This window comes from Benincasa hispida, chromosome 3 (assembly GCF_027475165.1).
Source record: "Benincasa hispida cultivar pf3 chromosome 3, pf3_genome.v1.1, whole genome shotgun sequence".
In the NCBI taxonomy this organism is placed as follows: Eukaryota; Viridiplantae; Streptophyta; class Magnoliopsida; order Cucurbitales; family Cucurbitaceae; genus Benincasa; species Benincasa hispida.
The window spans coordinates 44,998,711-45,021,168 of record NC_143480.1 but is presented as its reverse complement, the minus strand read 5'-3'; the positions used below and the strand labels follow the sequence as shown (position 1 = coordinate 45,021,168).

Genomic DNA, 22,458 nt, shown 5'->3' with positions numbered 1-22,458 from the left:
TCATCTGATCTCATAAAGATGATGAACAATGTTAGGTCTTGAAGAATCATAAATTTTGAGAAATAAGTGCACTATATAGCTTGACTAATTTACACTGCACTTCATAGTATTTTTCAGTAATTTTGTTATATATATATATATATGATATTCCTCCAAAAAGAGGATATTGGAGTAGAGTTAAAACATATGGTACATTTTATTTGAGAAATGGTTTACATTGATTTATCTTTATTCTAATAAATCTAATTATGATCTAATTGGTTGTGAAGATGCAAGTTAGTTATCTAACCCATACAAGCTAGATCTTAAATAGGTTACCTAGAATTTGGAGGAGAACTTTTATATCATGACGATTGGTGAAACAGACCATACCGACTACTTCCTCAATAACATTCATATAACATGTGCTTCATCTTCTAGTAAAAATCTTCCAACGATATTATTCGAAGACAACACAACATGGATATATTAAAGGAGATAGAACAAAGCATATTTCACCAAAACTTTTCTACACTCATGATCTTAAAGAAAATGATGGCATCATTGTACAACAAATTTGTTCGAAGGATAACCTAGTAGATTTATTTACAAAATCATTACCAACTGCACAATTTTGGAATGAAGCAATCCAGAAATCTAAAGTGATGTTTCCATGAACAGGGAGTCAATATACTATATTCTTTTTAAAAATATTAGATTATATGAAATATTTTTTTTTTTTTTTTTTTTTTTGCTTCACTAGGATTTTTTTTCCAATGAGTTTCTTCCTAATAAGGATAATCCATCCTTTTTATTTTATTTACTTTTGTTATTTATTTCTCTCATATATTTATATATTATATTTAATTTATTTTAATATTTATTTATTTTGTTGTTTATTATATTATATTTATTTTAATATCATTTTTGGTGGAATCCGTGTTCCCTTGTGCTCCTCAAGTTCACAACATTTTTCTTGTCTTTTATTATTTTTTTTTTTTCAATTTAGTGTGTCATTTAAAAATTTTCAATCTAGCTTCTAAATTGAATAAACTCACATAATATGGCAATCAAAGAATAGTTCAATAAATAAAATATCATCCGATTATCATCTCAAAGGTCGATGGTTTAATCTTTTAGCTTGCAATTGTTCAAGTAAAAACAAGAATCACCTAACATAGTAAAATAGAGAGAGAGAAAATTATAACGATCATCTACGAAAAGGAACTCAAAACTTCTACCAATATTTTAGATCTTTCACGGAAGATAAATTTCTGTTAATTCACTATATAGTATATGCATAGCCATTTTTATTTTTAATATAGACCAGCCATGGGGAACTGAAGAACCTATAAAATAATATGACCTAAATTGAGAAAACCTCCAAACTAGGAATTAAAACATATTTAGCAAAAATAAAAACAACATACTTACAACTTATAAGTATCTAACTTTGTATATGTAAAATAATTCTAAATAATGCATTAGATTTAAAAAGATGAATTATTATTTTAAATGATAAAACTACTAAAAATATTTTCAAATATAATAAAATGTCATTATCTAGATCGTGATAGACATCTATCACTAATATTGATAAATGTCAATCATGATCTATCACCGATAAATAATGAAATTTTACTATATTCGTAAATAAGTTGACATATTTTGCTTTATTTGAAAACAACGCTTATCTTCGAGAACACACATAAAATCAACAAACATACATTGCACAAGATTAAGATCAAACTAAGGCATGACTTATCTACTTACATGTCATCTATTAACATACTATTATTTTTTATTTTTTATTTTTAAAAAAAAAAATCATCGAAGAGATCTATAAATACATCGATACATAACTTCCGAAGAAATTAACGTCTTGATATCCAGGAGTACAAAACCAAGACCTCGAAAACCGTCCTCATTTTTTGGTAAACCGTATGCTAATAAACAATATAGAGCCCATCCTTGAATTCTTATTCCTAAACTTAAAACTATACATTACACATATTACACAGTTGATTATAATTCATAGTCCATTAAGTGCTGGGTAAAAAGTATATTTACCAAGAGGGAGCTGCAATCATTTTACATTATGAATGAAAATCAATATTGTCTCTGAAGTTATCATCAAATGGCCACTGGTTACTCCGAAATGCAGACTGAAGCTAAATAATCAGAGAGCATATATATCTCTAAATTAACTTGAACAATCATTAAAACATGAGTTCCATATTTATAAGGGGGAGACAACCGGATTCCAAATGAAGGAATTATTTTGCACTCACTATAATGGTGCAAGGAAGATAGCTTTTTTATTATCGAAACATATTTACACTGAGATCTGAAAGAAAACTCACTTGTACTCGTATGTATCCGAGAGGCACACTTGCCCAGTTTCTCACAAGACTTCCTTTCTTCCACAGATCTATGTCCAGAATTGGATCTCTCTTTGACATTATGACTTCACAAATTCCATCTCTACCTTGGAGTTGATAACATTTACTTTACCAGAAGGAAGAACACGAGCACCGCCATCCTCATCAGAACCACAAACCAATCCGTGCAAGCAGTGGAAGAGGACCTGGCTGATGGAGCAATCTGTTGCCACAGCCACACCTTCCTTTTTGTAGATATAGTTTGTTAAAAGTGCCATTTCTAGCTCCATACCTTTATCTTTTTAGCTCTCGAACCAGAAGACGGGCACGATGTGATGGTGGCTGCTGGCCGCCTTCTTTTTCCTCCTCTCATTTAAAATCCTTTATTGATTACTAGAGGAATGTGGTAGGCCATACTCAAAACCCTTTGAGAAACACCAAGAGGGAAGCTCCATTTGAGCAATGGGCTTCTACGGATATTCATGCTATAGTTATAAAAAAATATATATATAATGATTCACTAAGTCAGAGAAAGTGATAGAGAGAAAAAGGGGAGTCAACAAGTATTTTCCTTGGTATTTACATCTCATATATACAGAATATTGCCCCTCAAACTTACTACAAAATTCCCTAACCATGTTCTAGGCTAACCAGAATATGCTTTAACCTATAACCATATTTGTACACCTATACAGCTATATTGCTACTGAACCATGTTTAAATTTGATTATCCTCCATAACCACCCCCACCCCCCACCACCAAAAAAAAAAAAAGACCAAAAAGTAATAATAATTTAATTAAATAATTGCCTCCTCTGATAGGACCTCAGTTGTATCAGCACAATGATTGCGCCTATTAAGACGAGTTCATTGGTTGCTAGGTCTGCACCACCAAAATTGGTGCTGTCTTATTTTCTTTTTTCAATAGTGTGGAACATAAATACTTGCTAAAATGTCTAATTAGTACCAGCCCTGATAACATCCTCCACTGCTGCATTGCAAAAGAAACATCTCTGACAATTCAAAAGATGCCTGGAAATACAACCATAGCACGACCGGTGAGAGCAGGGTTTAAAACATGCATCAGCTTCACTTGCATAACAGATGCAGCATATGCTATCACTAGCATCTGTTTGGTCACTAAATGCGGAGTTATCAAGAGCTAAAGACTCCATCCGATAAAGAAGGAGACTTAAAAAGTTCTCCAGCCGTTCAAGTTGTGTAACATAACCATCCCCTCTAAAGGAACCAGCCTGCAAAAAATCACTGATGAGAGTTGAGAAGTTTATTTAGTAAAAAAAAAGTTCTCTCATTCAAGAAGACTGCACAAAACACAAAAACACACCAGTAAAGAAGGATTAAACATAGAAAATACTTGGGTGCATCCAGCCCACCCAGTTGTTCAACTACAGATGTCATATGACACTCTTTTTTCTTTTTCCTTTCTTTTTTATTTATATTTTTTGAGTTTTTCTACTATGATTAGAGTAGACTGCAAAAAGATGAATGCAGCCCAAGATGAATCCAAGCATTGCTCTTAAACATGTAGATACATATATACATACATATATAGAAAGAGAGAGGGGGCGCTAACCCAGTTGTAATCCAACAGAAGCCGAAATCCACAGTTTACAGTATTTAGACATTCCATGCTAGCAAAAATACCAACAACGTCATTGTATTCTTTGTACTTCAGCTCTGCACTAGCATCCCACAGATTCAAGATGATGCCCACAAGAGGAGCCAATATCATGCCTCTGTTTACTTTCTCTAAAGATTGCCCATTACGTCTCAGTGACCTGCAAATAATATTGGAAGTTTATATGCATGCCCCTAAAGACTTCAATTCTAGTTAGGGGTGATACTGGTTCGGTTTTCTTCGATTTTAAGCTAATTCGAGAACCAAACCGAACCTATTAGTTTAACTAAAATAGGAACCAAACCGATATCCAATAAAGAGTAAAACCGTTGGTTCGGTCGTATGCGGTTTAGTTTTTGGTTTTTTTTTTTTTCTTTTTTAAAAAAAGTTATGCTTTCGTCCATTTTTCTATTCCTTGACCAAAGTTACTTCCCCAGATCATTCAAATTTTCCATAGCAATCATTCCAAGTTACCATATTAGTCAAAGGTCTCGGCAAAATTCTCACACAATTGGCAACAAATCATAATTCAAACAATCTAAATGATTTGTTTGCCTTTTTCTTTCATACCTCTCTTGACATAATAGGCATGAAGATTTCATTTCAATTCCAAAATTTATATATGCCATTATCTTTGAATTCTTATTTTTTTTTTCCTTTCATGTAGTCTTTCTCTCTCAAGTCAAATACCTTATATATATATATATCAGAAATGAAGAGTCTAAACTTAAAGAAAAGAAATATGAGGAATTTCGGGTTTATTTAGGTATATTTATCTCTCAGTTCAATTTGGTTTTTGATTGGATTTGTCAAACAAAAACCAAAACCAATCCAAAAATTCCTGGTTTCTCCAAATTCAAACCAACCTATCCAATGTTTTGCTAAAAATCCGAACCAATCCATTGGATTGGTTTGGTTTGGTTTTCTCGGTTTTCGGTTATTTGCATCACCCCTAATTCTTGTTAGGCAATCATTGAAATATTCCTCAATTTTCAACAATGTACAGAAAAACTAAATTTGCTCCAACTAATCCAAAACTTACAAGTCGAAGAATTCAGCATCTGCTGCTGAAGTCACATGGTTCAGCACAAAAAGTACTAACTCAGTCAACCTTCTGAGGTTCGTATCAGATCCCAACAGGAATGCTTGAGGGATTTCCCGTGTAAAGAATTCCAAAACTCTTGCCAAATTGCATGAAAGATCAAATATGACACTGCATTTTCTTTGTTGAGAATCTATTACCTGCAATAGAGTTAATATGACAATTACAAGGATGATAATACACAATACGATGCCCTAAATAATTAATAAACAAAAGGTCAATCTACTTCAAAGGCATAGTCATCTATGTGATTAAATAATGAAAAGAGGTAACAATAAGTCCTCTTGCACATGAATCAGCTTTCCATTCCAAGCAACGTATATATGGGATGTGAATTTTTTTAACACATACGTTTCTTGGCAGAAAAAGGAAATAGGGTTATTGCAATGTTGAAAGACAAGATTTTATACCTGGTATTTTTCTTGCATTTCTCGAATTGAAACTGAGAATTCAGTCATAGTCCAGCTAAGAGTATTGAACAAACGATTAAGAAAAGATGAGAACAGGCCTTCATCCATGACACATGCCTCTCGTAGTAGTGTCTTCAGAGCAGGAGGGCAGGATGTAGGAACAAACTGAGGGTGAGAGAAAAAACTAAAAATAGGACTTATAGGAAAAAGGAAAAGAAAGATCATTTTACCTGAAATATGATAGATGATGATGACGATTCTCCATGTTTTGAAGAACCAAAGCCAGAACCTTTGCATAGTCGCAGAAGAATGTTCGTCACGGGAATCCAGGATCTGTTATCAAATGCTGTTAGCAATGACTTCGGCAACTTCTGTGTAGCTGCCTCGTTACTCTCAAAAGTGACCAAATATTCTTTGTACTGAACAAGAACTGATATGGACTGAAGAAGCAGATCTTTTAAATCGGCACTTGATATCCTTGGATCATTGAAGTGAGTGACTACAAATGTCACCTGATTAAGAGGAAACCGTAAAGTAATTTATTATGGACTGTTGTTCAGTTATATCAGGAAAAAAAACATAATTAACTACAAAAGTCTCCTGATCAATAGGAAACTGTATATATTGATTTGGAAAAGAAATTAATCAAACATTTAGTAGTGACAGATTATAAGTTGGAATTTGGAAGCCAATAAAATCATCAGTGACAATATCAGATTTGTCAGAAGCATCCGAGTGACAAGACCTTGCACATCATAGAATCTAAATAGACTACATGCAAAATGTTTTCCTTCCATTCTTGTTGCATCTTAGTCGACTTAATTTAAGCAATAATGGACAGAGAAAATGGTAGAAAATTAATGACCAGCAGACATGGACACTTGGAAGTAAATTTCCGGAAAGCTGGGGAAGGGACGGTAAAAAATGGAACATGTCAAACGAATAATGATGATGATCACAAGAGACATAATATCCATTTTGTTGCCAAAAAAGATGAATACTTTTCATGTAATCTTCAATGTTATTTTGAAATCCTTTCAACTTCAAGTTTGAACTTTAATAAACAAAACTGAAAGGAGACTGTATAAAACAACAATAATAAAGTTAAATAAATAGATAAATAATAAAAAAAAAAATCGCTACCAACTTAAAACCCAGGAAACATTAGGTCCCGAAGGAAGCCAGGACAGCAGCAAAGCACAAAGTTCTGCTTACCAGTGCTTCACAGAATACAATGGGAACAAATTAATAAGCTTAGTCTAGCCAGATATGCCTAACTTACAACATTTATTCCGAAGAAAAATAGAATTACGATAGTGTTAAAAATATCAATCCTAACATTTCTTTTTATACCTGCCTGTTATTCAGTACAAAATTTAATAAATTGAATTACAGGGGCATCGGACATCTTATCAAATTAGAGAAAGAACTAGTTAACATTTAATGGAAAGGAAAACCAATAACTCAATTCGTCTAGGAAAGATTATACGGTACAGAGGTAACATTTTGTTTTTTAAGCTGTATGCACTTGAAGGTTGGGATGTAAGAATCAATATGAAAATGGGAAAATGAATACATACGAATGAAGCAAGCCCTTGCTTGAGAAATATAGTAGAAGGCACAAATGGAGGATCTCCCTTACGTAACACGTGAAAGCAGTCAACCTGTAAAGAGGCAGAACAACAAACAAAAAAAGTGGTAAGAGCTAGTCTAAGAACACTTCATAAGTACTTTATTTCTCCTAGCAGCTCTAGAAAAACTCATCTATCACGTGGTTTTCAGAAACATATTGAAGTCTTCTAAAATCATTTAAATCTATAGTGAAATATCACTAAGATTAAAATGTTTTGGCTATTTAAAGTAACTTGAAAAATAAAACCACCCTCAGACACATTAGGAAGCATCTTGGAATCAAGAAAAACACATAAAACCCCAAGGTAAACCAACTTGCTAAAATGCGTATATTATAGAAAACTTACAACATAAATCTTAACAGAAGAAAAAATTTTAAAATAGCATACTGGGACATTAGATATACTGAAGGTAGGAACAGGTATATTCCAGGTTATTTCAAAACATAATGGACTAAGTGATTTACCAGTGCTTCCACATAAAACTCAGGGACATATATAAACATCGAATCCATTTTGCTAAGAACAAGAAGCAACTGAACAGTCCACATGCACATTGCATACATTCCTCTTTGCTTCCACGGGGAAAACAAAGAAATGCGATTCCTATATTGAAGAACAGACAGCAGTAAGGTGTTTAGAACATGAGTAAGAGAAACCAACAAATGTTACAGAAGACAAACTGGGGGAAGATGAAGCTCAATAATCACAGGCCGACATAAAATATAACTATGAAGCAAGCTACCTTCTCTCCCTTTTCATTATACAGACATATGTTTGTATGAAACACTGATAGAAAACGAGTTATACTCTAGGAAAATTTTGAGACAAACCTTCCAGGGTTGAGGCAAAGAAAAATTACAAACTCTAAACATCGATCTAGAGTATGAGGTAAACATAATACAGTCTTCATTCTTCACATTTTCAGATCAACAGAAAGATATACGATCGTGTTCCAATCACATCCCAATTCTCTACTTTGTCTTCAATAGTCTAACAAAAAGTGAAAACAGCAAATTCCCAAAAAAAATGGAAGGAAAAAAATCCCCCCGGCTTGCATCTCTTAAAATAGTATCTCCACAAAATAAATGTAATTCTCTTGGAAAGGCCCAACAAAAATTGAAATGATAAAGAACCTTGTACCTTAAAATAAGATCAAAATCACGAGAAAGAAAAATGACCAACTGATTCATGGGTTATTTGAGCCTGGGAAGGAACATGCATAATATGTAGGTGAAAGTTTGACTGTGAACATAACTTAACTGCCGTACAACTTCTGGCATTATCTTAAAGGAACCAGATTCCAAATTGGTTTTACCTCTTTTGAAGATTGTTCTATTATTATAGAGATGGATTGTGTTTAGTATAATCCTTGAGATTAAGTTTCAAACTGGAAATCATATTTATCTATTTAGGATTTAGTTTCAATTTTTTCAAAGTAAAAGAATGTCAATATAAGGATAACATTTCATTTAAGAAGGGGAGAATAAGAATATCTCTTTTACTGGCAACCTTAATCAACTTATATAAACAATACCACAAGTTGCAGAAGTACCCAATCAGAATCAATAGATAAGGAGGAGTGAAGCTCCTCTAAGTTAGCATTGCTGGTACCTAGACACTTGCTCTTGCTTAAAAGAGAGATGGGACAGGGTTCAAAAGGAAGGAAGAAATTACAAAACAGATAGTATAAAGTTTCCAATATTTCCAAGTTCGAGTTTTATGCTTTGTTTCCTCTTTGTACTTCGAGCACTAGTCTAATTTCGTTAATTCGATGAAAATCTCATTTCTGTTAAAAAAGAATAATAATGAAAAATAAAATAAAATTCCAATATCCCCAGTATCACTTTGAGATCCATCAAGATGATCTTACCATGCACAATTTCTTACACAATCGATCACTTCATCTCTGTAAGTGCTACGAGCTTCTTTTAGGCGCTTTATTTGCTCCCTACAAGCTCGTTCTCTTATCTGTTTATCAGTTTCTTCAAGTAGAGCTATTAATTGAGATTGATGTGACATGTAATGTGATGCCTGTAAACAAAAAACAATGTCATCGGTTAATTTTGGAACATTTTTAAAAATAGAACTTAAAGGCCAGTTTGTTTACACATGAAAATTAAACGGCTCTTATGATATGCATATGTGAGCATGCGCACATGCGTCCAAGGAAATTTATCAGTTAAAAGACACACAAAGTAGGTCATCAATATTGGGAATTAGAAATGGTATAATTGAAAACGCAATAGGACAGTGACCATAGCAACCAATGACATTCATTCAAAAACCTCTCTTCCAAACCTATGCGTTTGGTTTCTTGATCCTATGAGTTCTATGCCAACTGCCCAAACACGGGCTTGGCTTCAAAAGGGGACCCATGGACAAAACGTCCCCAAAAATTAGACAAATAAACTAATATTCCATTTTAGGCTTCTGGCCGTTTGGGAGGAGTTGTTTTGTTCCTCTGTAGGTTCTTTTGGTTTGTTAGTCGATTTTTGAGACTGCTGTTTTGGTTCATTTTTACTTGGCTCCTCTTTTTTTTTTTCTTTCCCTTTCTAATTTCTCCTTTTGGAGGTTGTTTGTTCGAACATTTTGTATATATGTTCTTTTCATCTATCAGTGAAAAGTTGTTTCTACGTTTAGGAAAAAATATTTCTAACAATAATAGTAACATAACCTTACAAAGATCGCTACTGCTTCAAATTTATGCAAAGCTACTAACTATAAGTTATACAGGGAGAGAGGCCTCCAAATTAGTAGATAGACATATAGATAGAAAGTGGGATCAAGGAGAATGAATTCAGTAGGCTCTATACTACAAACGCCACCCTTCCCCCAAGGCGATATCCAGAAAACCAGGGTCATTTATGAAGTCCTTATAACACAACTTCCTACCAGTAAGACAACTATAAAACTTTAAGCAACCACTCTGATCTAGATGCATAATATTCAGATCAATATTGTTTGAATTTATAACTTCTTAACTCTCCTTAGGTTTTTCTTCATAGTCCCTTGCAACACTCAAAACTTGAGAGAATAAATCCTACAATTGAAATGCAAACATTTCCAATTTGAATGGATTTTGACACACAGTGAGTACTTCCTTTTGTACTTCTTTGGATGGGGGTTTGGATGAAATAAAAAGATCGACATCCTTTCACATTAGGTTGGAATGTAAGCAACTAAGGTGGTCAAAACGACTACCGAATACTCTCCAACATCCTCCTACACAAGTATTTCAAGAAGTTCAGATGTTTCTACAAAACTCTAGGAAATTTCCTCATTGGTCTATCTTCTCCCGAGTTTGTTGCTTATGCAGGAAAGCTGAAGAGATTCTTGATCACCCATTTCTCCACTGCTCTTTTGCTAGAAAGGCTAGGGATTTTGTGCAGAATGCATTTAGGTTGATGCTTTGCCTCCCTGATCAGGTAGAAAGCTTCCTTTAGGAACCTTTTGGAGGGACTCTTTCAAATAGAAGGGTAGAGTCTTCTGGAACTGTGCAGCAAGGGCATTTTTGTGAATGGTTTGGAGACAGAAACAGAAGAATTCTCAAGATATGGAACTCGAAATAGAGTACTTTTGTAAGGATGGACTAACTAGGTGCAGGAGGAATTGGATCAGGATGTATGGTTAACATAAATTATAATATTATGAAATTATAAAGTAAACAGGTGCATCTTAGTTCCAAGAGGCATTATATTGTAAGGGGGAATGGAGTGTATTTTGGGGAATCATTATGGTCTTTCTGAGATAACGTGGGAAGGGAATAGTAAAGACTAAGGGAAAAGGGAGCAATCTTGAAATCGTAAACAAGGAGGAGAATTACATCCTTTTGTCAAGTATTTAAAGACAAGAGAGAGGCAAACAGCTTAGCTAACCCAAAAGTTAGAGAGGAAAATATACATCACTTATCTAATCACAAAGTTATAAGAGGGGGAAAAAAGGAGGAGAGATCAACCAAAACAATTTCATAAAGGAAAATTATCCATCAGTCTAATACCTGCTTAAAATCTGGTGCAAGTCCCATGTGATAAAAGAGAAGTAAGAAGTCTAAAAGTTCTTCTTCTCTTAATGTAGCTGAAGATGTATTAGTCTCTCTTGGTACAATCCTCACGTGCTGCAGTGGGCAATATCCAAACTGTGCATCTGATTGTTCGCTTGAACTCGGTTTATCAGTTATTTCATCATTCAAATTTCCAGCACTACATTCACTAGCTACATGAGCAGATCTATCGTGCATAGGAATTCCACGAGAATTTCTGATAGCATATTTAATAGGATCCTTTGAACTCCTCATGCATTCAGCATCATAACTTGAACAGCAACATGGCTTTTGCCTGGTGGAATGAGTTACTCTAGTCTCATGGTCATCCATGCAACCTTCCTCCCAATGAATTACTTCAACTTCTTGATCACGAGGATGTAATTTTGATATATGATTGTATGAACCTCCAAGCCTAGCTGTGACAGTTCGATGGGACTCATCTTTAAAGAACAAATATACAGGGAAACTGCGCTGCCCACCTCTATGAAAAAAACCAGTATCAGGACCATCACTTTCACTACTTCTCAACCAGTCACAAACACTGCCCATTCCAAATCCTTCGGACAAAAAATGAAGTATTACAGCATATAGAGAAACAACAATAGAATTGCTTAAAACTCTAGAAGGGGATGCATTACGATCAGCTCCTCTGTTCTTCAGTAATAGGTTCTGCAAAAATGCTCTAAATACTGAACCTGGCAACTGGGGGGATGTTGTGGGTGGTATGAACTGAATGACTAAGCGGCAAAGATCTCTGTGCTTCTCCTCAATCTGCAAACGAAAAAGAATTTGCAAATAGACTAAATAAATCTCCAAAACTAGCATATGACTCAGTTATATCTTATTACTCAAGAGTCAAGATAGGCCATCAAAAGAAGGATTCTGCAGTGAGTAATGAGGGAGGCAGGTTATATTGACCACACGAAGTGATAAACCAAACACATCCATTTCGATGATAACTAACAGTGACAGATGATAGAAATTAATTTGAAAGAAAATGAATAACGTGTTTAGACTAATATGCTGCAAGTCTGATGAATGAGATAGGTTCACCCTGGCATAATCCCCAACTTAAGTTGATCTCCATCAACATCAGCAACACCCATAAAAGTATAATAAAGCAACGAAGCAACAAATATAACAGTATAATAGAGCAACAAAATAAGAAACCATGAATTCAACTCAATATATTCCTTAAAATCAATTCTATATATTTCTTAAAATCCTTGCCTCCAACTTCTTCTCTGTCATCCACATGGGAAATTCCATTCAAAATTGAAATTTAAGTTAAATGGATATCCTCCCAAGATGTTTCCTTCCTCAGAAAGATCTATGTTCGAGTTATTTTGAGATAGCAATTAGCCATTGCCACCCACATCAGCACCTTAAGTTTGGCCAACATGTGCCATTTGACTACCACAGGACATGAGCCTGGAGATCCCGTGTGGCCTACTTGATTTTTGTTCTGTCCCACACATCAGAGCATGCGGGCACGTGCCCAGTTAAAGAGAAAATGATTATGTGATTCCAATCATGTAAAAAGTCACATTCAACTTGGACCAAACTACTAAGCATGGACTACAACAATTTACCTCTATATACAAAGGATCAGAGAATGAATTAAAATGCTAACTTGGCAATTTTTAGGCTTTAGTAGGGAAAGGAAAAGAAACAAGACAAGGTTGAAGAGTTTGATTTTATTTTAATAAAAGGACCCTCATTTATTTTTAGCATAGCAAGAGAAAATTTCCACATATCAGCTATTAGACTTAACTTACAAAGCAGAGAGAAGAATAAAGAAAGAAAAAAAAAACAATTAATTTTAGGCCCTGTAGAGCCTGCAAAATTATGTACCTCTTTGCGTCACAAAAATTAATAGGCAATAAGGTTGAGAAAAAGAAAAGGAGCAGTACTGCAAACTAACAATATTTTCATAACAGTTCTATGTGGCATGGACACATGATTATGAAGAAGAGAAAGGGGTGGGATGATACACTTTCCAAGAAAACACTCTAATAGTGAACAGCACAAATAGCTTCCTAATTTACTCAAAAACAAGCAGATCCAACAACGTATACTGCAATGCTTGAAGCAAATGGGAGCCAGGAAAGGTGGATGAATTACTGAGATGGCAATCTTTAACACAAAAGAGAGAGCCAAAGGGAAAGGGAACAGATAACCACACCCTTCTATCAATGAGTTTGGCTATAATTCAATTACCAAGTAGTTCGGATCTCAGAAAGGATATCCATCATTTCTTAGTAGTAATTCAAAGTTTTGGTACTCGAGTATGAGCACAAGAAGCATATTCTAGTTGACTTCTCTTCCACTTGAAAAGCAATATCGATTACATAGGAGACATCAACACAATGGAGGCCAATGAATACTAACATACATATTCTTGCTACAAAAGAAGGGATTTTAAAAGAGGAATTGAAGAAGTACCTCATTGAGTGCTTCAGATAGAGCCGTAGTAGTTAAATCCATGCTACTTTCATACGACACATCCTCACGTGAACCAGGCCACCAAACCGAGGGCATCATATACTCAAGATCCTGCTTATTTGGATTCTTCCGTGATAAAAAACCTTCAAAGAGTGATTCAAAATCAACTGACTTCCACCAAAGCACCATTAATTCTTCTCGTCTGAAGATGTGGCAAGCCAATGCAAGATAGGAATAGGATCCAGAGTATGGACACTCAGTTAAAACTAGTGGTGATGTTTTACAGCAACATGAAAGGGCATTTATTAAATGCTCAAATAATGGTATAGAGCCTTGACATCTTAGGAGGACATCAATAATTCTATCTAAGCTTGAGAAATTGTGTGGCGGCTGTGGTCCAAATACTTCCATCATGAATGACAAAAAAGGTCCCCATCCAATATACTCAATACTATTTGCATCAGCTTCAAGTGCAGAGAAGAATTCATCACAAATCCCAACAGAAACAGGATGAAATAGTTCTTCAACTGAAACAAACCTTTTCAGTCTCCTCAATTTCTCAACGGAGTTAATCTCAAGGCATTCTATACGTTTCTCTTCCAAAATCCTCAATAAGCATTTCAACATATGGGAAGCAAAACTGTTTATTGATGGGGGTGCTTGAAGGGGAAAGTAGCCATCAATAGGGTATTTAAAGGGGTGAGCACCAAAATTTATTTCACATCTCTCACCTTGAGATAGAGATATTGCTGGATAATATCCAATACCAGGACCCATTTTGCGAATACCAGAAAATGCCACCCCAAGTGAGATGCCATTCCTATAGAACAAGATTTCATTTCTATCTAAATCAATACAACATCCAATGACATCACCAACGACCCAAGACTGACCATACCTCTCGGCTTCCTTATTCCATTTGCGAACTCTTCTCCCATCAAAAGCATAGGAATCATCTGCATCACCAACACCCTCATGGTCAGTGAAAGGGCAAGCAAGAGTTGCCCATCCAAGCTGTTGTATCCCTGAAGTTTCTAAAATAACTTCGTACATCCATTTTCCACTCCAGACACAAGCATTAGCCCTAGCACTGCTGAACATTGAAAAACTTTCCACATGTAATGGCGGCTTAACTATCCTAATATCACCACAGATACTGACTTTCTCAATACTGACTACATTAGATCCCAGACCATTATCAACAATACATATACCATCTCCCGCACCATGGGGTGCAATTGGATGAGCAAGTTCCGAGAACCTATTCTTTATGATGGAGCGAATAAATGCCGTATCAACTGGACAAGTCACAGGATCAATGGACTTGTTGGGGAGACAAAATACATATTCAAGTGTCCGCTCCACGGATTGATGATTGAATTCATCACAATAAGAAAAACAACGACCTTTCGATGAACTCCCTTTGTTATCATTATCATTTAAAATAACAGCCAGTCCAGAAGAAAGCCCACCAATCCTTGGACTGTCTTCTGCCATATGCTCGAAGATAAGCTATTTATTCCAACTCCAGTCAGACACGAGAAATGATGATGAACAAATCACAAATCCAGGTACGGTTCCGTTCCTGAGCAGCCTAGTAGGCCTCCAAATATATTAGCCCATTCCAACCAACTCAAAATTCTGAAAGACAAGCATCCCCGTGATCCTGAAGTATTCAACTAAATTAATTTTTAAAAATTACAACTTCAACACCAATCATCAAGGGTAGAACACACTATAAAGACAAATAACAAATTAAACTAACGATCACTGAAAATTACCACTTACGAAGCTACAGTTTACACACAAATATCCCAAAACGGGAACGCAAAATGCAATTCAGCATAAAATCTCACCATTAATCCACAATTAGAACGACATCAAAATAACTAGAACTAAGAACGCAACAACCGCAAACTCGAAAAGACTACTCTAGAAGCTTTTAAAGTGCCCGTTTCTCCGTGACTTGAAGCATGATGTGGCAGAATTTATCGCTCTGCTGGTTGCCACCACGATGAAATTGCCCAAAAAGAACACACCGATAGGACACAAATTTCAAGAAAAACGAAACACGAGCAAGTTATATTACATCTCTAACAAACAAAATCAAAACACGCAAGGAGATGAAAACTTACAGGTTATGAGATCTCAGTTATTTAGTAGTATGGTGCAACAGTGGAGGCGGCAGCGTAGACATGGCAAAAGGGGGAAAGTAGTTGAAGTGGAAATTTGATTGGACCGAGAGAGACCCAGAGAAAGGGAGAGAGAGATTTTGCAAAAATCTTGTGCCAAAATGTCAGGAAGGAGAAGGAACCACACAAACGAAGCAGCTGCCTCGAACCAGAGAACGCCGACCCGGAAACCCTAATTTGGAAATGATGACACGTGTCAAATTTTGCCCATGATGACGTGGCGGGTACATCAAAATCACGCGCGAATTTACTCACGGTCACGGGCGCCGTTAGGCTGTGCCTCCGTTAACGTCGCTTAAATCGAACCTTCGTTTGCCGTTCATTCGTCGCTGCCTAAATCCGAAGAGGAACAATTGTATACGTGGCTCGACTACATTGGTGGAATGGAAACAATGAGCTTCCTTATTTTTGTTATTTTATTAGGAAAAGCAAGGCAATGTGTTTGGTACCATGAGTTTGGGAATTCTATTAATCTGAGTAAACTTTTTCTAATTTAAGCTAATTACTAACGGAAGACTTCTTGCATTGCATTAAATCAAAAGTTTATTTTACCGATTAGACGTATTTAAATAATAATATATTTAATTAACATTATTAGATGTATTTAAATAATAATACGTTTAATTAAAATATGTGTTGTATATGTGAATTAATAATTTGTGATTATTTTATTAGATTAGACCATGTTATGTGATGTAATTAAAACCCTAAATTCCTAGTTAATTAGGGTTTAGTGAGAACCCTAATTAAACTAGTATATAAAGATACCATCTAGAAATTAGATGTCAATAAGCAATCGGTTTTTCTTGAATCCCGTCTAGAGAGATCCCACTAAGGACATTCGACGTATTGGTTGAGGAAACCAATAGTCACTTGAGAGTGATTATTAATCTCTCAATGGAATCTATATACTTGATAAATTTGGCATGATTGATTATGGGTTAACTTATACTTATCCAAAATTAATTAATTTTAATTCAATATCAACTTCTATTGGAATAAATCAAAACCGTTGGTAATTCCTATTTAATTAGGAATTGGTTGATAATTACCTATTTAATTGGTTTAAATTATTGACTTTGAATCTCGTTTTTAATTAATACTTTTGTGATTTTAAAATTCTAGTTTTTTTTATTAAATTGATGATTATGTGAATGTGAATCTCAATTTTAATTGATAATTGTGTGTATCTAAATTTTAGTTAGATTGATCTAAGTTCTAATTAGATTGATCATTATCATAGATTAAATTTAATTTTATTAATCACATCGTGATTTTTAGTTTAATTGATCATTATGATTTATGTGGATTTAAGTTAAAATTTGATTAATTATATTGTGGATTCAATTTTAATTGATCATATTGTGGATTCAAGTTTAATTGATCATGTTGTGGTGTCAACTTGAATATGATTGATAATTTTTTTGGGATATTCACATGTTTATGTTACTTTAATTGTATTATATGCATCGTTGGGTGAACTTTGGTAAATACTACTTGATGTTCTTCTTCTATTGTTTTTTGTACAGTAAAATTAATTTATTATTGTGTCTTATATTTTGGATTGAATTGATCAAAATAATATGTTACTAAAGTAACCTTTGTTATCTAGATTAGTTTATTATGAAATATAAGGTGTGCATATTCATGAATTTATGCGGATAATTATTAGCCCAAAGGAAGATAATTAGCCAGATTGTGAGTATGCATGTAGTAATGAATATGTGACAATTATAAGAATCACTCACGTGAAAAATAGTCGATCCAAATAAAGGTTATTTTTTGACAGAGTTTATTGTCAATACTTTGATTATTGCATTGAGAGTATCATTTATAGTTGGTGGCTTTGTCCGAAGGCTAAACATCAATTCGTGATAGGTATCTTGTAAAAGGGGCCCACCATATATCTGAAATTATTTTTCGTATTTTAATTGTGAGTACATGTTTTGTTGTTTATTGTTTTAGTTGGTTTTACTCAAATATCTGGAAATTGGAATTCAATCCATAAGTTGAATGGATCGAACTTCAAGATTTGGAAGGAAGACCTGGAGATACTTCTCGGATGTATGGATCTAAACCTTGCATTAAGAACCGATAAACCTACTTCTATTGAAGAACAACCAAATATGGCTAATATAGTGAAGTGGGAACAATCAAATCACATTTGTCTGTTGATTATTAGGCACTCCATTCTAAAGTCTTTTCGGGGCTCTATCACAAAAAGTGAAAATGTCAATAAGTTCCTTACTCAAATTGAGAAATATTTTGCAAAAAATGAAAAAAAAGGGGAAGCAAGTAGTCTTTTGACTTCTTTAACTTCCACGAAGTATAAGGGCAATGAGAACATAAGGGAATACATTATGGAAATGTTCAATCTCATAAGTAAATTAAAGGCACTTGATATCAAGATCAATGAAAATTTACTCGTGCATTTGGTTTTTATCTCTCTTCATGCATAATTCACCCAGTTTAAGATAAGCTATAATATTTATAAGTGGAGTATTAATGAACTTATCTCACAATGTGTGCAAGAAGAAGATAAGATTAAGAGAAAAAGGACAAAAAGTATCCACTTGGCAACTGACTCTTGTGATAAGAAAAAAAGGAAATCTATGGGTATTGCAAAAGGACATCTCAGTAGAATAAGAGCAAGAAACACATATTGAAAATCTTTGTTTTTTCTATAAAAGGAAAGGTCACTTCAAGAAAGATTGTCCCAAGTACACTAAATGACGTGTAAAAAAAGGGTAAACTTCTTACTTTAGTTTATTCTTATGTTAATTTGGCTTCTGTACCAATAGATACTTGGTGGGTAGATTTTAGTGCTATTACCCACATGAATATATCAATGCAGGGTTGTCTGTGGAGCCGACAACCAAGTGATATTGAAAGATTCATCTATGTGGGCGATGGCAAAGCAGTTCCAGTTGAAGTTATTAGGAATTTTATATTACGTTTAGAAATTGGTTGTTATTTGGATTTTAATGAGACTTTTGTTATATCCTCATTTAGACGAAATTTAGTTTCTATTTCCAGTCTAGACAAATTTGATTTTTCTGGTTCTCTTGGAAATAATAAAGTTAGTCTTTTTTAAGATTCCAAACTTATTGGTATAGCTCTTTAATTGATCATCTATATAAGTTTGATTCTTTTGATTCATTTAACAAAAATTTGTTATCTTATTCATGTGGTACAAAACGTAAATTAAATGAGAATTCCACTATGTTATAGCACAAGCGTATAGATCACATCTCTAAACAGAAAATTCGGAGACTTGTGTCGGATGGAATCCTTGATTCCCTTGATTTAAGTAACTTTGACATTTATGTTGAATATATTAAGGAAAAACAAACAAACATAGGTGCCAACAGATACTTAGACGTCTTAGAACTAATACATACAAACATTTGTGGTCCATTCCCTACAGCTTATTAGAATGGATAACAATATTTTATTACGTTCATTGATGACTATTCAAGATATGGGTAACTATATATAATTCATGAGAAGTATCAATCTTTGGATGTTTTCAAGTCAAGCTAAAGTTGAACTTCAACTTGGAAAGGAAATAAAGGTTGTCAAATCTGATCGTGGTGATGAATAGTATGGTAGATATGATAGATCAGTTGAGCAACGTCTAAGGCTCTTTGCCAAATACCTAGAGAAATGTGGGATCTTCCTGCAATACACTATGTCGGGCAAACCCAACATGAATGGTGTAGCGGAAAGGCAAAATAGAACACTTAAGGATATGATAAAAAGTATTATTACTCATTATTCTCTACCAAATTCCTCTAGGGTGAGGCACTAAAAACTGCAACATATATCCTTAATAAAGTACATAGTAAAGCAGTAGCTAAAAACCCTTATGAGTTGTAGACAAGAAATAAGCCTAGTATTAGGCATCTTCACATATGGGGTTGTCCAGTTCTGGCTAGGCCTTACAGGCCTAACAAAAGAAAATTGGATTCAATAACTATTAGTTGCTATTTTGTTGGATATTTTGAGCGCTTTTGAGGTTTCAAGTTTTATGATCTCACTTTTAGATCATTGTTTGAGACAGGAAATGCTAGATTCCTTGATGATATTGAGTTTGGGGGGAAATATAATATAAGAAAAGTTGTCTTTGAAGAGGAACTAGTTTCTTTTCCTAATGTAGTTATAAATGATGTTTAGGCTCCAATTCTTGACTTCGTTATTGAACCAATAATAGAACAAGACAACATTGAAGTCTCCATTGTTGAACCTGAAGTTCAAACTTAACAACTTCAAGAAGTGCTACTAAGGTAATCCGCTAGAGAGAGAAGAAGGACAATTCCAGATGATTATATTATGTTTTTTCAAGAACATTAGGATGATGTAGGCGTAATGGAAGATGGTCCAATCAACTTCCAACAAGCTCTACAGAGTTCTAACTCTAAAAAATGGATAAATATTGTGGAGGAGAAAATAAAATCCATAAAAGACAATGCGTTTGGGAACTTGTCATATTGCCATTAGGAGTGAAACCCATAGGTTGTAAATGGATATTTAAAACCAAAAGGGATTCATACAGAAATATCTAAAGATGTAAGGTTCGTCTTATTGCAAAGGGTTTTTACTCAAAAGGAATGCATTGATTACAAAAAGATTTTCTCTCCGGCTTCATCAAAAGACTTTTTTAGAGTAATCATAGCACTGGTAGCTCACTTTGTGTTAGAGCTACACCAGATGGAAATGAAAATTGTGTTTCTCAATGGGAACATTGACGAGACGATTTATATAGTGCAACAAAAAAAACTTTGTGTTTGGTAATTCAAAGTTTATTGTGTGCAAAATTAAAGAAATCCATCTATGGTCTCAAGAAAGTCTCTCGTCAATAGTATAAAAAATTCCATGAAGTAATTACCTCATTTGGTTTTAAGGTTAACATAGTGGAAGATTGTGTATATCACTAGTTTAGTGGGAGCAAATCTATTTTTCTGGTGTTATTTGTCAATAGCAAGTCATGATGTAGGTTTATTGCATGATAGAAGTTTCTAAAAAAGAATTTTGAGATAAAGGATCTTAGTGATGCTTCTTTTGTATTATAAAGCGAAAATCATTCTTAAGGTATTTTAAGATTGTCATAAAAGAACTACATTGAAATGATTTGAGTAGATTTGGTATGAAAGGTTATGCACCAGGAGATACCCTAGTCGTTAAAAGTGATAAATTTTATTTAGGTTAATGTCTCAATACTACTCGAGACTAAGGAAATGCAAAAGTTTTCCTATGCATCGGCTGTTGGAAATCTAATGTACTCTCAAGTATGTACGCGTCCAGATATTGCGTTCATAGTTAGAGTGTTAGGTAGATATTTGAGCAACCTGAGGATGGATGATTGGAAAATAGCCAAACGAGTTATGAGGTATTTACGAAGAACAAAAGATTATATGCTCATTTATCAGAGATCATAAGTTTTAGAGATCATTTGGTATTCAGATTCCGATTATGCTAGATACCAAGACACTTTAGGATCCACTTCAGGCTATATCTTCATGTTGGTTGAAGGAGTTGCGTATTTGGAAAAGTGATAAACAAACACTTATAGCTTATTTTACCATGGTTGCAAAGTTTATAGCATATTACGAGGCGTCCAATCATGGAATATGGTTGCAAAATTTTGTCACTGGGTTGCAGATCTGTTAGCATAAAAAAGACCACTAAAACTATTTTGTGACAATAAGTCAGCAGTGATGTATTCAACAATAACAGAAGCAATACGAAGTCAAAGCATGTAGACGTGAAGTTTCTGGTTGTTAAAGAAAGAGATCAGAATGGTCAAATTTCGATAGAACACATGGAAACAAATTCTATGGTGGCATATCCATTGACTAAAGGTTTACCACCTAAAGTTTTTCATGAGCATGTTGATCACATGGGTGTTATTCACTTTTCTTATTCCATGGTTTAGTGAGAGTTTGTTCTTGAGGATGTTCTTTGATCTGATTTTGTTTATTTTCTATATAGAATAAAGTTGATGGTTTATGTTTTATTATTTGAACTTGTTTATCATGCATACGGTTTAACATAAAGTTTTTAAAAATGATCTCACTAAGGAATTTGGATCAGTTGAAAATAGGTACGTTCTATATCATTTTACATGTAATTTCCATGTTATCCATCCATAATTGTTCTATGTCATTGAATGTATTGGAATTGGTGATCAAGGAAGGTTTAGTTACAAGGGTAGTGACGAAAATCGCCTTGATTCCATGCTAATATAAGAGATGGATCAGATTGAACTAAAGGGGAATACTATTATTGAAGTAACTTGTTTATGCGCACTTAAGGTTTATGTGATTTAATATATCAAGTACACATACATAGCCTAAGTGGGAGATTGTTAGACGTATTTAAATAATAATATGTTTAATTAAAGTATGTGTTATATATGTGGATTAATAATTTATCACATTGGGTTATTTTATTAGATCGAGTCATATTATGTAATCTAATTAATTAAGGCCTTGAATTCCTAAATTAAGTATGTGCTTAATGCGTAAAAGCTTATTCCTAGTTAGTTAGGGTTCAATAGGAACACTAATTGAACGGTATATAAAGACACCTTAAAGCTATGGTCCCCAATATATCAAAACAATAAGCAATTGGT

The 22,458-nt window shown here is 34.1% G+C and overlaps 1 protein-coding gene across 6 annotated transcripts; it reads right to left on the bottom strand.

The window, feature by feature from the left end:
• Positions 1-2,172: 2,172 nt before the first annotated feature.
• Positions 2,173-15,981, bottom strand: LOC120074516 (E3 ubiquitin-protein ligase RKP). Of its 6 annotated transcripts, none has more exons than XM_090311666.1 (12): positions 15,768-15,969; positions 15,489-15,628; positions 13,633-15,298; positions 11,143-11,958; positions 9,016-9,176; positions 7,610-7,748; positions 7,092-7,175; positions 5,742-6,023; positions 5,512-5,643; positions 5,042-5,241; positions 3,955-4,159; positions 2,173-3,613 (listed from the first exon to the last, which is right to left on the bottom strand). In XM_090311666.1, exons 3-12 carry the CDS (start codon positions 15,127-15,129, stop codon positions 3,317-3,319), a joined length of 3,813 nt encoding a protein of 1,270 aa, XP_090167792.1. In that variant the 5' UTR covers positions 15,130-15,298; positions 15,489-15,628; positions 15,768-15,969; the 3' UTR covers positions 2,173-3,316. The 6 variants fall into 6 exon arrangements, with proteins under 6 accessions (XP_090167792.1, XP_090167795.1, XP_090167793.1 ...); XM_090311669.1 differs by lacking the exon at positions 15,489-15,628 and having other exon boundaries at positions 11,143-11,744; positions 11,826-11,958; positions 15,768-15,944; XM_090311667.1 differs by having other exon boundaries at positions 13,633-15,311; positions 15,768-15,922.
• Between the last annotated feature and the right edge of the window lie 6,477 nt (positions 15,982-22,458).